Genomic DNA, 12,977 nt, shown 5'->3' with positions numbered 1-12,977 from the left:
TGTGTGTCACACTGAAATCGGTCTGGACTGCAACATGTTGATGTGCATTCCATTACAGCAACACCCAAGGTTGGATAGTATTAATGACAAAAAAATATAAATATCGATTATATTATGGGACTGGAGGAGAGAGAAAAAGAAAGAGAGACAGAGAGAATATAGAATTTCACCAGCAGAGGGCGGAAATGATCAGTGGTTAAAAAGAAAAGGTTTTTGAATATCGCATATTGTGCATGTTACTAGAATCCAGACTCTAAAAGGATCTAGAACCTCTGAATGCACAGGACCGTGAACCTCCAAATATTCTTCTTTTTGTTTTCTTTTTTTATAGAAAACCTTTAGAATATTTTTTTTTCAGGTGAGTGAAAAATGGACGTGTTAATAACCCGTTAACACAAATCCATTAAATTTAATCAAAATTATGCAGCGTGCATAATTTTTAATTGCGAAATGAAAACCTTCAATGCATCACACGTTTATTCATGATGTCCTTTCTTTACTCAGATATATATATAAAAAAAAAAAAAATCTTTTTTAAAAGGGCCTTTTAAAAATTAATTTTTAATCACAAAACATTTGTTTTACTGATGCGCAGAGTCTCAAATCGAGCACCAAATCCGCCATCCGGCAATTAAAACCGTCCGTGTGGAAACATAGCAAAGAATGTTCCAGCCAATCACCTGCCTTAAATCCTATTAATGCCAAAAATCTATAGAAAGAACTGAAGATCAGAGTTCATAGAATAGGCCCACAGAATCTTCAAGATTTGATGAGTGTTTGTGCAGAAGAATGTTCCAAAATCACACCTGAGCAATCAGTTTCTTCATACAAAAGGCATAATTTACCAGCTGTATGTATGCAGTTTAGGTATCATCTTGAAGTCATGCAGTTTTAGAAGTTGACTTGTGATGCTTCACACCATCTTGTTATTCTGGATCACACAACCTTACAGTTGATTTAATGCCAACCCAGAAGCCAGCGTACAGACGCTGAGTGAATGTGGTTTGGACTCTGTGAAAGGGCCTCATGGTGTCAGAGACTCTGTAGAAGGACAGAGTTCCTGCACTGTGATCCACGTACACTCCTATTCTGGACAATGACGGAATCCTGAGATCAGTCTTGATGTTGTTGTGATAGAAAGCAAGAGATGACGGCGAACAATACAGACTCCAGGACTGACTGTTGCGTCCGAACACGCACTCATCGTCTTGTCCTTTCCTGCTGATGTCTTTATATGAGACTGACAGGAAGACACCTCCATCACCGCTCCACTCCACCTCCCAGTAACAGCGTCCACACACACTCTCCTTACACAACACCTGAGCGATGTTCACAAATCTCTCTGGGTGATCAGAATACGTCAGCTTTCTCTGGCTGTGTCTCACCACTCTGTCCTTCTCAGACAGAATGAGGTTGCGATATGCCGTTTTTGGATCCAGAGTCAGATAACAGAAATCTAAAATAAAAGAAAAATTGGGTTTAATATACAAAATGAGACACACACTTTTTTTTTTCTGATTTGATGGATGTACATTTCAGGAAATCTTCTCGGCTCTCCGGCATCGAAGGTAAGATTGCCTGCTGAACTGCTGCAGCTGTGGAGAGAAATGAAAAGCCAATAGCATCATCATTTGTCTAAAAGTTGGAGGTTCAAGAAAAGTGGATTTAAATTCAGCTTGTGGAAGTCCGACTACAATAATAGTGATAAAAATGTTTGCATATGTAACACAACTTTTACAACTATCAACTACAAAAAAATCCAAATACAAGAATAGCAAATTACTTTTAAAATAAATATTTTGTCAGGACTCGGTCTAGTAAAGATGTCCATCATCTCCAAGAGGAACAGCTCATCTTACCTTGTGGACGGATTTTGCCAAATTCCTCTGTACACAGTTCCGTTAATTTACTTTTCAGAATTTTAAGAGAATTCCTCACTTCAGGGAATGTTAGATTCCAATTGAACGTGATGTTGGACGTGTGGAAATTTGGTCTGTCTTGTGGGGGAGACTGACGGCCAGAAGCAAAAGTCTAGAAAACGCAATATTAATTTAAATGTAAAATAAGTCATTATTGAGCATTTGAACACAAACATCTCATCCAGATCCTTCGTTATCAAACCAGGAAATCTCGACATCTCAATGTTAATATAGTTGATTTTTTTACTTTAAACATCAGAATGGAAATCGCAATGTGGTGTTGATGACTGTGGCAACTGATGATCAGGGCCTTTTAAGCATTTGTTGCTCTAAAACCTGTATATAGAGTTCAGCACTGATGGAGCCTTTCCAAATGTACAAGCTGCCCATTCCACAGTCACTAATACACTCCCATACCATCAGAGATGCGACTTTTTGAACTGATAGAAAAGCCAGATGATCCCTCTCCTCTTTAGTCTGGAGGACATGTTATCCACTGTTTCCTAAATGACATTAAAACTTCGATTCATCTGACCACAGTTTTCCGCTTTGCCTCAGTACATTTTAAATGAGCTTCGGCTCAAAGAGGATGGCGACGTTTCTGAATCATGTTCACGCATGTCGTCTTCTTTGCATGATAACGATTTAACCTGTACTTGTGGATGACACGCCAAACTGTGTTCACAGACAATGATTTCTGGAGGTGTTAATGAGATTTCTCCAGATTCTTTAAAACATTTGATCATATTATGAAATATAAATGATAAGATATTTAAATGTTTTGCAATTTTATGTTGAACATTACTCTGAAGTTGTTTCATAATTTGTAGACAATCTTTCACGGATGGATGAAGCTCTGCCCATCTTTAATTCTAAGAGGCTGTGCCTCTCTAAAATAGATGATTGGGTAAAAATAGTTATTTTAGAGTGGCACAGCCTCTCAGAAGTAAAGATGGGCAAAGCTTCATCCATCTGTGAAAGATTGTCTACATATTATTACATTTTAATAACATGCATCTTTTCCTGTCTTTTGTTTTGTCTTTTGTAGATCAGACAGTGTGTGTTACCTGGAGGAAATGGATGTGATCGTGTGTGTGTAAAATCTGCTCCAGTTCAGTGACTCTCCTCTGAAGATCAGCGATCTCCTGCTCCAGTTCCTCCAGGAGTCGTTCAGCTCGACTCAGTTCAGCCTCCTCCTGAGCTCTGATCATCTCCGTCACCTCCGAGCGCTTTTTCTCCATGGAGCTGATCAGCTCAGTAAAGATCATCTCACTGTCCTCTACTGCTGTCTGTGCACTGAGCTGACACAAGAACATGAAGGTTCATTTATTTATTTATCTCTCATTCCCTCTGTCACTGGGACTCTAAAGGACTCCATGTTGTCCATGTTGTGTGTGTTTCTAGGAGCAGCTCCGTCTCTGCTCACTGCTCACCTTTATAGTGTTCACAGCCTGTTTCAGCTCCTGCACCTTCTTCTGCTTCTCCTGGATTCTCTGCTGGGATTTCATCTGCTCCTCCTTTAACTCACTCTGGGAAGAAATCATCAATATTGCTGAGATTATGAACTATGAACTTGGTGGGTGCATATGTAGGACAATTAAGGCATCATTAGGTATAAATTTACTTTTTTTTATTATTCCCACCAATGTTTATGCAACTACATCAATATGATGTATGGTAGCCAACAAGGTGACTGACAAAAAGACTGACACTTCTCAGATGTACTTGACAGCACAGTAAAATTATTTCTTCACATATCCCAGCGATGTTAGGAAGCTAGGGTCAGAGCACATACAGCGCCTCTGGAGCACAGAGTGTTAAGGGCCTTGCTCAAGGACCCCAAGAGTGGCATCTTGGAGATTTTCTGGCTTAAACCCCCAATCAGTAATCCAGAGCCTTAACCACAGAGTTACCACCTCCCCTCTACTAAGACTGAGAATGAATAATTTGCTTAAATTTTTCTCTAATAATTCTTACATATCTTCAAGATCATTTGAAAGATAGTAAGAAAAAAAGTCACCTGAAGCACAATGGCCATGGGTGTCCTAGGATTAACCTGTTTCGGCTTAGTGTTTTGTTGTTGGTTACATTTTAAAAGTACACCAAAAAGTGCAGTTCAAATAATAATCATGAGCCTGGAGCTCAGCAAAAATTCCACTTGTCTTTATAGTCTTCCTCCTCACACTCACATGTCAGGGTTAAACAGGATGCCCAGGATCTAAAGAAAGACTTTGAGACCTTAACTTGGAAAGATCTGAATACTTTGCCCTGTTCCACCAACCCAACATCAATCACTCCATGCTCTCTACAGTTAATTGCACATTGAAGCCCTTAGCAAGAGCTGCCAGACACTCCAGAAGCTGCTGCCACTCACTATGTCTCTAGTTGTGTCTCCCGGCTCCCCATGATGCAGCTGAATTGGCATGGCCAGAGGTGGAACGGTATCCCATTGCTATCAAGAAAACCCAGCTGGCTGGACACAAGTGAAGTATTCCAGGGTAAAAAAGGAGGTCCTTCACTGCATCTCCCAGACACCCAAAGATCACTTGTCACTCTTTTCAATATAGTTTGTTTCATCTTCAGCTCTGCACAACAGCTGAGGGAGTCTTGTTTGATGATAGGGACACGTTTCAAAATGGAATGGTGGGCTGGTTCCAATCCGCAGTTCCAAGTCCTGGGGTCCCTGGTTGTTCTCTTGGTGACCAGACTACCGCACATCAGAGACTGATTCAATGTGGGGCTTTGGGAATTGCATGACTGGTAAAGATCAAAAGTCAGCTGGATCAAAAGGGACCTAGCTAGTGTGCAAGTGTGGTTGTTTACAGCTACCCATACTGGCTACCTAAAGTAGTATAAAAAATAAAAATAATAATAATGGGTGCTCGACCCATGAGGGCAACTAAGAAGACCCACTGTGATTAGAGCTTTCTGGTGGTTATGGTGCCCTAAGGTGAGGGTTTGCAAGTTTGTGTTCACTCTAAAAATCCATCATGGTATGTTGATTTGATGCACATTCAATGCCTGCTAGGATGGCTAGGTGTGGCTTGCCATCGAAATCGCTTACATTTTTACCGACTGGTCTGACCAGATTAAAACCAACAGTAATAACACTTGATCATGCCACAAATTTTTAGGGAATTTTTATAAGTGAGTTTTTAATGAGTAAAAATGTTTTATTCCTACCTGTTTCTCACTTCTTTCCTCTTCAGCAGTGACAGTTTTGTGCCCTTTGTGATTTTCCATCATACACATATAACAGATGCAGGTTTGATCAGTTCTGCAGTAGATCTCAGTCAGCTTGTTATGTTCAGAGCAGATTTTCTCATGTAGTTTTGCTGAGGCTTCAATTAACATATGATTTTTTAAAGCAGGAACTTCTAGATGAGGTTTCAGATGAGTTTCACAGAACGAAACCAGACACACCAGACAGGCTTTGACAGCTTTGTGTTTTCTCCTGGTGCAGAAATCACACTCCACATCTCCAGGTCCGGCGTAACTGTGATCAGGAGAAGCAGCTTGGAGTTCAGTTTTCTTGTTTAGTTTTTCCGCCACTTCAGCCAACATGTTGTTGCTGCGTAGAACAGGCCTTGGAGTGAAAGTGTCTCTGCACTGAGGACAGCTGTAGATACCCTTCTGATCCTCCTGATCCCAGCAGCCATTAATACACACCTTACAGAAACTGTGACCACACGGGACAGTCACCGGATCCTTCAGGAGATCCAGACACACTGAACAGATAAACTGATCCTGATCTACTGAAATTCTGGCCTCTGCCATTTTCACTCTGAGTTAGAGAGAGGAGAATGCAGAGACCAGTTTCGTTTTTGTTGAATAACTTGAATATATAGTGCTACAGAGAGAATGGGTGGAGCTATAAGGTGTCACGATGTTTTGCTAACCTCTGTGACAGTAACTTCAACTTGAGGTTTAGTATAAATTTATAGATAAACTGGTGTATGTTTAAAAATACCCTTAAACTTGCCCTTAATTTAAAGGTAAGTCAGGGTACACACTCTGAAATAGCTAGAAAGTAAATAAAAGGCAGGTGGAAAATGGCGTGGGTTGAAGAGTCTTTTTGAAGAGCGCAAAACAGGGATGTTTTCAGACGGTTAACTGAGGGTGAGCGACTTTTGGGAAACTAAAACAAAAATGAAAGTGTTTTTAGATGAAAACACCATTTTGAAATGTATAAGTGTAGATGTGTCCTGAGGCATACTTTAGCACAATTATGGCTAATCGTCCATGGCTCAATTCACTAGCTCATGCAGATGATTGGAATTTTTATTAGTCTCAGGTAGACTTTGGGTTTTGGGATTTTAATTGTGAAACTCGGGGCTGTGGAACCATTTTATCCCAACTTAAATTTTTATCTAAGGAGTGTCTCGGTGTTAAATGAAATCTGAATTGCAGAGCAAGGTGTGTTAAAGTAGAACAAAAATGTAATAATGAAGGAGAACAGCATTCCGAGAATGACATAACCCATGCAGTTGCAAACATATGCTTTATTTAAAGAAGTCAGGCAAAGTTTGAAAAAGCAAATTAAAAATTGCAAACTGAACGTACAATACAAAACCAAATAACGAAAAATAGGCTCATATATCAGGTATAAAAGGTTTCCTCTTTTACTTCTGTTGACTGTTTCCTTATTGCAGGAACCTGTTTTGACTTTGAGCTTTGATTAGTCTGTATGTTTGTACCCCAGTGAGTACAAATTAACGTTTAGCTACTATTGGGATAAACCTCAGGTCGGAGCTGAGGTCTTGGTGCTTACACTGATCACACTGTACATTGTCCTTAACCAAAGGTATCGTTCGCATGAATGATTCGTTCATTTTGACTCAGGTGACTCAGAAGAATGAGTCGTCTCAAAGAGTGATTCAATAATTTTCTACCATATGAGCAAAGCATCACAGTATCTCCGTAGGTGATGTTCAGGAAACAGAATTGAGTAGTTTATATCTCAACTCTTCTAGTCCAAGTTTTTCTTTCTTTTGTCATCTGTTTCCTATATACGAGATTGAATGAATTAAAGAAATCATGAAAATGATCGATCTTCCATCTGCTTGGTATACCTGGTGAGAATTGTGTGAACAGTATTTTTGCCAGCAGAGGGCAGAATTGGCCACTGAGAAGAATACATTTAAAATTCGTGTGGATGATTAACAAGCAAACATTCCTGCATTCATACATCAAACTTATCACAATGTGTGCAAATTCTACAGGATGCTCATGACATGGTTTCACTTCATTTCTGCTGGAAGAGCTATGATGCAAGACTCATGGAAATGCCAGACTTTCTTTTCATTACTCTAAACAACATTACTGGCGAAGTAACCAGTTCTCCTGAGGGCACAACTGCACAATTTATTTAAAGATCTGTTATTCTAAATCACATAATCGCGCTGTTGAAAATGGACCGACTGCAAATCCAGCATATAGTGGCTGAGTGAATGTAGTTTGGACTCTGTGGAGGAGCTTCATGGTGTCAGAGACGCTGTAGAAGGACAGAGTTCCTGCACTGTGATCCACATACACTCCTATTCTGAACGGTGGCGGAACTCTGAGATCAGTCTTAATGTTGCCGTGATAGAAACAGAGAGAAGAAGAAAAACAATGCAGACTCCAGGACTGATTGTTGCGTCCAAACCTACACTCATCACCCCGACCTTTCCTTCTGATGTCTTTATATGAGACTGAAATGAACACACCTCCAAAACCACCATCAGTCCACTCCACCTCCCAGTAACAGCGTCCACACACACTCTCCTCACACAACACCTGAGCGATGCATTCAAATCTCTCTGGATGATCTGAATATGTTTGCTTATTCTTACTGAATATAACTTCTCTGTTCTTCTCAGACAGACTGAGGGTATGATACGCCGTATTGGGATCCAGAGTCAGATAACAGAAACCTAAAAAAAAAACATAATAAAAGGTAACACAGATTTTTTGCTAGGTGATAAATAATTCATCTTAAATGATTTATGCCTACGTTTTAGGAAATCTTCTCTTCTTTTTGGCTCTGAGAGTAAAATCTGAACATCCTCAACTGTAAAGAAAGAAAAAGAACCTTTCAGAAATATAGACAGATCAGAAACGTGTGTAAGTCATGTGTCAGACTTCAGCCTTGAAGCACCAGAGTTTGAACACAAACTCCTTCACCTCAGCAAAGGAATGAAGACTGACCCCTCGACATCACTCTGTCACAGAGCGAGTAAAGACCTCCATCATTGTGTTTCTCCAGCAGGAACAGCTCCTCTTACCTTGTGCAGGGATTTTGTTGAATTCCTCCTCACAGAATTCCTCAAGTTTCTTCTTTAGATCTGAGAAATATTTCCTCATTCCATCTGATAAGTGATGTTGATGGACAGTGATGCTGGATGTGTGAAAATCTGGTCTTTCTATTGGAGGAGACCGACGTCCAGAAGCTAAAGCCTACAGAAAGCACATTTTTAAACATTGCTAATTAAGCTACGCCAGGATCTGGGAAAAACAATGGCACATTTTAGACCACATTGCAGTACAGCTGGTTCTGTAGATCAGACAGTGTGTGTTACCTGGAGGAAATGGATGTGATCGTGTGTGTGTGAAAGCTGCTCCATCTCAGTGACTCTCCTCTGAAGATCAGTGATCTCCTGCTCCAGTTCCTCCAGGAGTCGTTCAGGTCGACTCAGTTCAGCCTCCTCCTGAGCTCTGATCATCTCCTTCACCTCCAAACGCTTTTTCTCCATGGAGCTGATCAGCTCAGTAAAGATCCTCTCACTGTCCTCCACTGCTGTCTGTGCACTGAGCTGTTGACACACACACACACACACACACACACACACACACACACACATCTATCATTCCCTCTGTCACTGGGACTCTAAATGACTCCATGTTGTCCATGTTGTGTGTGTTTCTAGGAGCAGCTCCGTCTCTGCTCTCTGCTCACCTTTATAGTGTTCACAGCCTGTTTCAGCTCCTGCACCTTCTTCTGCTTCTCCTGGATTCTCTGCTGGGATTTCATCTGCTGCTTCTTTAACTCACTCTGAAAACACGTCAGTTATATTTAAGATAAAAGCTATATAAAATAAACATATTAGCTATAAAAGCTATTGTGTCACTTAGACTATAATCACACTCTTGATGTCACCCAAATGAGGATGGGTTCCACTTTTGAGTTTGGTTCCTCTCAAGGTTTCTTTCTCGTAATATCTAAGGGAGTTTTTCCTTCACCACAGTCTGTTTCAGCTGCTCATCAGGGATAAATACACATCATTCACCTTAACTGTTGATTTCTGTAAAGCTGCTTTCAGGCAATGTCTGTTGTGAAAAGCGCTATAGAAATAAACTTGACTTGTTCTTCCGCTCTTGAAACACTCAAAACATCTCAAATGCAGCATCGCCGTATGTCGAACACGTCATGTCAGACGTCTCTGTGGCAGATTTTCATGTTGGTTTGTTCTAACTTGCTGTCTGTGATAAAATTTGCAGACGTGGTAACACAAGTATGTTGGAACTTTGAGTTCTCTTTCTCTCCTTCACTGCCTCACCCTGGGTCTTGGCTACATTACGGACCGGTTTGACCAGATTACTTATAACATGACTGAACAAACTTTCAATGTCTTATTGAAAAATCATGAAAAATCATTAAGATGAGTCCATTTAAAATCGATTCTCACCTGTTTCTCAGCTCGTTCTCCTGAGGCTGTGACGACGTTGTGTCCTTTATGTTTATCCATCGTACATAAATAACAGATGCAGGTTTGATCAGTTCTGCAGTAGATCTCAATCAGCTTGTCATGTTCAGAGCAGATCTTCTCTTGTAGCTTTGCTGAGGCTTCAGTTAATGTGTGTTTTTTCAAAGCAGGAACTTCTAGATGAGGTTTCAGGTGAGTTTCACAGTAAGAAGCCACACACACCAGACAGGACTTGACGGCTTTGTCTTTTCTCCCGGTGCAGAAATCACACTCCACATCTCCAGGTCCAGCGTAACAGTGATCAGGAGAAGCAGTTTGGACTTCAGAATTCTTCTTCAGTTTCTCCACCACTTCAGCCAGCATGTTGTTTCTGCGTAGAACAGGCCTTGGAGTGAAAGTGCGTCTGCACTGAGGACAGCTGTAGACACCCTTCTGTTCCTCCTGATCCCAGCAGCCATTAATACACACCTTACAGAAACTGTGACCACACGGGACAGTCACCGGATCCTTCAGGAGATCCAGACACACTGGACAGATGAAGTGGTCCACAGAAAGCTGATCTACTGAAATACCTGCCTCCGCCATTTTCCTGTATTTACACACTGAGAGCACAAACAGCACTCAGATCAGTTTTGGTTTCACTGGAATCTGTATGCATGGTTCCCTTTTGCATGTAGGAAAAAAAAGTGGGAGGAGAAAAAGAGAGAGAAGAAAAGCCTGAATAGAGATATAATGTTTTAAAGATTTAAACATGATAATTGTATTTAAGTGGATATTTAGTTTTTTCCAGTTTCCAATTCCCTGTAATTTAATATACCATTGCGCTAATGTCATTTACTAAGTATTTAAGGTTTTTAATCTTTTAAGTTTAACATTCAGTCATATTTCGTAAAAATAAGACCTGTAATATATATATATATATCCTTGAAAGCCCACTTTTATAGAGGTCTTAGCACCAAGGGTCCTGAAGACCAGATATTTTTCATTTGCATTTTTTTCCCCTCCATTTTGTTATTATGAAGGGCGTTCGAGTCAATCCGGAACGTTTTGTTTTTATAAAATAGATTTTTCGGTACACCTGAACTGTGACTGTGGAAACACCTGACAGCCTGCTTCACTTCGTCATCATGGGACCACCACCAGCGGGAACAGAATCATCACTGACGAACGTACAGATATCTCTGAAACGTTTTCACTGTAATATATCCATAATATTTTGACTAAAACAATATACGGAGCAAAAAACGTCAAAAAAAAAACAGCCACATTTGGAAGAAAGTTGCAGCATGACCTTGAACTTCTCCAGAAACACGTCATGAACTGGAACATATACAGCAATTCTTCTTTTATACCGATTCCAAACATTATGCTCCACCCATTTAGAATTTGGAAATAATTTGCATAACATGCAAAACTATTTTTCTTTTTTTGTGGTCTAGTCCATGGATTTTCAGCCTTTACTAAAATTGGTGTAAAAGTTTTCACAATGGGCACAAAAGACCAGGTGGTGGGATCAAAAACGTTTCGAGACTAGTTTTGTAACACGCCAACAGGTGGCAGCACAAGGCTAAACACAGTCACAGGGAGCACCTACCTTCATAAGTCAGTGTGCCAAAAGTCGTCGTCCTGTGTACAGAGAGCTGAATATGCAGAAAAGTGTGTGTGTGTTTTGCTGAAAAGTGCTAACGCAAACTAAAAACCGTGATGTGCCACAAAAAAAAACAGTTCAACCATCTCTAGACGGCTCGCAAGCTTCCCAGACGTCGACACAAACACAGGAATGCGCAATTTCAATTGTATTTATTTACAAAAAACAATTGTTTAGTGGTTATTTATGAACAACAGCAGTCAGTATTGTATTCTATTCACAGTATAAAACAGCAAAACAATTGTAAAAAAAAAAAAAAAAATCACCTGATTCAGTTCAAATGTCTTTACATTATTTAACAATAAAAAAAACAAACAAAAAAAAACCCCCCACAAAAGATCAGACATCTCCCAGGGTCTTCTGTCTCTAGTGTTTTCATTCCTATTGAGAAACACAGACACCATTTGCTAAGCTAAACTGGCGCTAGTTCAGTCTATAGAGCCGTCCTTGGCCCTAGTTAGCCAAAAAGAGCATTCATGCTAGCAAGTGACCAATTCTGGAATTTACTATAGAATTGAATGAGGTTTTCAGTAGCTAACTGCATATATACATACACAGAGATGCGGAAAAACGTGAACGACAAGAAAGTGTGAACAAACGAAGATGTTTTTATCCACAAGAAAAAAAAAAGCTTTGACTCGGCTATTTCAGCGAGCTAAATAAAGTGGCTAAAAGGGAGAATATATAAAAATTTCACTTGCTAGCTCCGATGTTCGATGGCCAACTTCAACATTTTCAGTCTTGTGCAACTTAAAATACCCAGAGACCTGGAAGTGCAGCAACATTTTTAAAAATAATTGCGTGCAAACAATTATTGGGCTCGTTGAGTTTCGCTCACATCGACTCCGGTACTAAAGGAGTGAAATATAAGCATTCAGAACTTTTGCACATATTTACACATGGTGACTTTCAATTATTCTATGAGACCTAAAAACTGGAGGCAATTCCGCTAATAACGATGTAGATATGTGGAAGCTAGCTTGCAAGCATGCAGTTGCGTCCCAGACTGTTTCGATCCCAAAATAATGTAGCGCATTGTGTGAACTTGAACAATGGGATTTTTTTGGAACTGGAATACCACAGAGGAGAAAAAGCAGCCATGATTATGTGGACGAAAACCCCACATTATTACAATTACATTAACTTCATGAGCATTCAGAGTGGAAACAAAAAAACTGACCACTCGATCAGCTCAAGACTTGACATCCGACACGCCACACCTCGCAAGGTTATTGTGGTCTCCCAAAAGTTCATTATTTCCCAATAGTGTTGCCATGGAAACGGGAAAGTATGCTAATGGGAGCATTGATATGAAGCTTTCCACGTGTCAGAGCTTTCAGAAAAAACGAATTGCCACCTTCCGACCAATCAGCACACACGAATGTCTTCGAGGTCGACCTCAGAAGTTTCTCCCTGCTCTTCTTTCACAGTAAGAAGCCACACACACCAGACAGGACTTGACGGCTTTGTGTTTTCTCCCGGTGCAGAAATCACACTCCACATCTCCAGGTCCGGCGTAACAGTGATCAGGAGAAGCAGTTTGGACTTCAGAATTCTTTTTCAGTTTCTCCACTACTTCAGCCAGCATGTTGTTTCTGCGTAGAACAGGCCTTGGAGTGAAAGTGCGTCTGCACTGAGGACAGCTGTAGACACCCTTCTGATCCTCCTGATCCCAGCAGCCATTAATACACACCTTACAGAAACTGTGACCACACGGGACAGTCA

At 40.4% G+C, this 12,977-nt stretch overlaps 2 protein-coding genes across 3 annotated transcripts; both read right to left on the bottom strand.

Moving 5' to 3' along the window:
* Nucleotides 1–546: 546 nt before the first annotated feature.
* LOC124401400 (tripartite motif-containing protein 16-like) lies at nucleotides 547–5,725 on the bottom strand. Its single transcript, XM_046873693.1, has 6 exons — nucleotides 5,103–5,725; nucleotides 3,353–3,448; nucleotides 2,987–3,220; nucleotides 1,860–2,031; nucleotides 1,533–1,595; nucleotides 547–1,456 (listed from the first exon to the last, which is right to left on the bottom strand). The coding sequence occupies exons 1-6, from the start codon at nucleotides 5,694–5,696 to the stop codon at nucleotides 927–929; spliced, it is 1,689 nt and encodes a 562-aa protein (XP_046729649.1). The 5' UTR covers nucleotides 5,697–5,725; the 3' UTR covers nucleotides 547–926.
* Nucleotides 5,726–6,411: 686 nt separating this feature from the next.
* LOC124401393 (tripartite motif-containing protein 16-like) lies at nucleotides 6,412–10,281 on the bottom strand. 2 transcript variants are annotated; one of them, XM_046873683.1, is made up of 7 exons: nucleotides 10,073–10,203; nucleotides 9,587–9,974; nucleotides 8,857–8,952; nucleotides 8,480–8,713; nucleotides 8,186–8,357; nucleotides 7,915–7,971; nucleotides 6,412–7,834 (listed from the first exon to the last, which is right to left on the bottom strand). In XM_046873683.1, exons 2-7 carry the CDS (start codon nucleotides 9,965–9,967, stop codon nucleotides 7,299–7,301), a joined length of 1,476 nt encoding a protein of 491 aa, XP_046729639.1. In that variant the 5' UTR covers nucleotides 9,968–9,974; nucleotides 10,073–10,203; the 3' UTR covers nucleotides 6,412–7,298. The 2 variants fall into 2 exon arrangements, with proteins under 2 accessions (XP_046729639.1, XP_046729638.1); XM_046873682.1 differs by having other exon boundaries at nucleotides 9,587–10,281.
* Between the last annotated feature and the right edge of the window lie 2,696 nt (nucleotides 10,282–12,977).

Source organism: Silurus meridionalis, chromosome 18 (assembly GCF_014805685.1).
Source record: "Silurus meridionalis isolate SWU-2019-XX chromosome 18, ASM1480568v1, whole genome shotgun sequence".
NCBI classification, from domain to species: Eukaryota; Metazoa; Chordata; class Actinopteri; order Siluriformes; family Siluridae; genus Silurus; species Silurus meridionalis.
This window is presented reverse-complemented; position numbering and strand designations above follow the sequence as displayed.

What these genes read in the sequence shown, in the direction of transcription:
- LOC124401400 (XM_046873693.1), bottom strand. Translation starts at nt 5,696, where the DNA reads ATGGCAGAGGCCAGAATTTCAGTAGATCAGGATCAGTTTATCTGTTCA. An exon ending in AGGAAAGAAGTGAGAAACAG is followed by an intron (nt 3,449 to 5,102) that starts GTAGGAATAAAA and finishes ATTTCTTCCCAG; the next exon opens with AGTGAGTTAAAGGAGGAGCA. An exon ending in TGGCAAAATCCGTCCACAAG is followed by an intron (nt 1,596 to 1,859) that starts GTAAGATGAGCT and finishes TTCTCTCCACAG; the next exon opens with CTGCAGCAGTTCAGCAGGCA.
- LOC124401393 (XM_046873682.1), bottom strand. Translation starts at nt 10,189, where the DNA reads ATGGCGGAGGCAGGTATTTCAGTAGATCAGCTTTCTGTGGACCACTTC. An exon ending in AGGCTGTGAACACTATAAAG is followed by an intron (nt 8,714 to 8,856) that starts GTGAGCAGAGAG and finishes GTGTGTCAACAG; the next exon opens with CTCAGTGCACAGACAGCAGT. An exon ending in CAACAAAATCCCTGCACAAG is followed by an intron (nt 7,972 to 8,185) that starts GTAAGAGGAGCT and finishes CTTTCTTTACAG; the next exon opens with TTGAGGATGTTCAGATTTTA.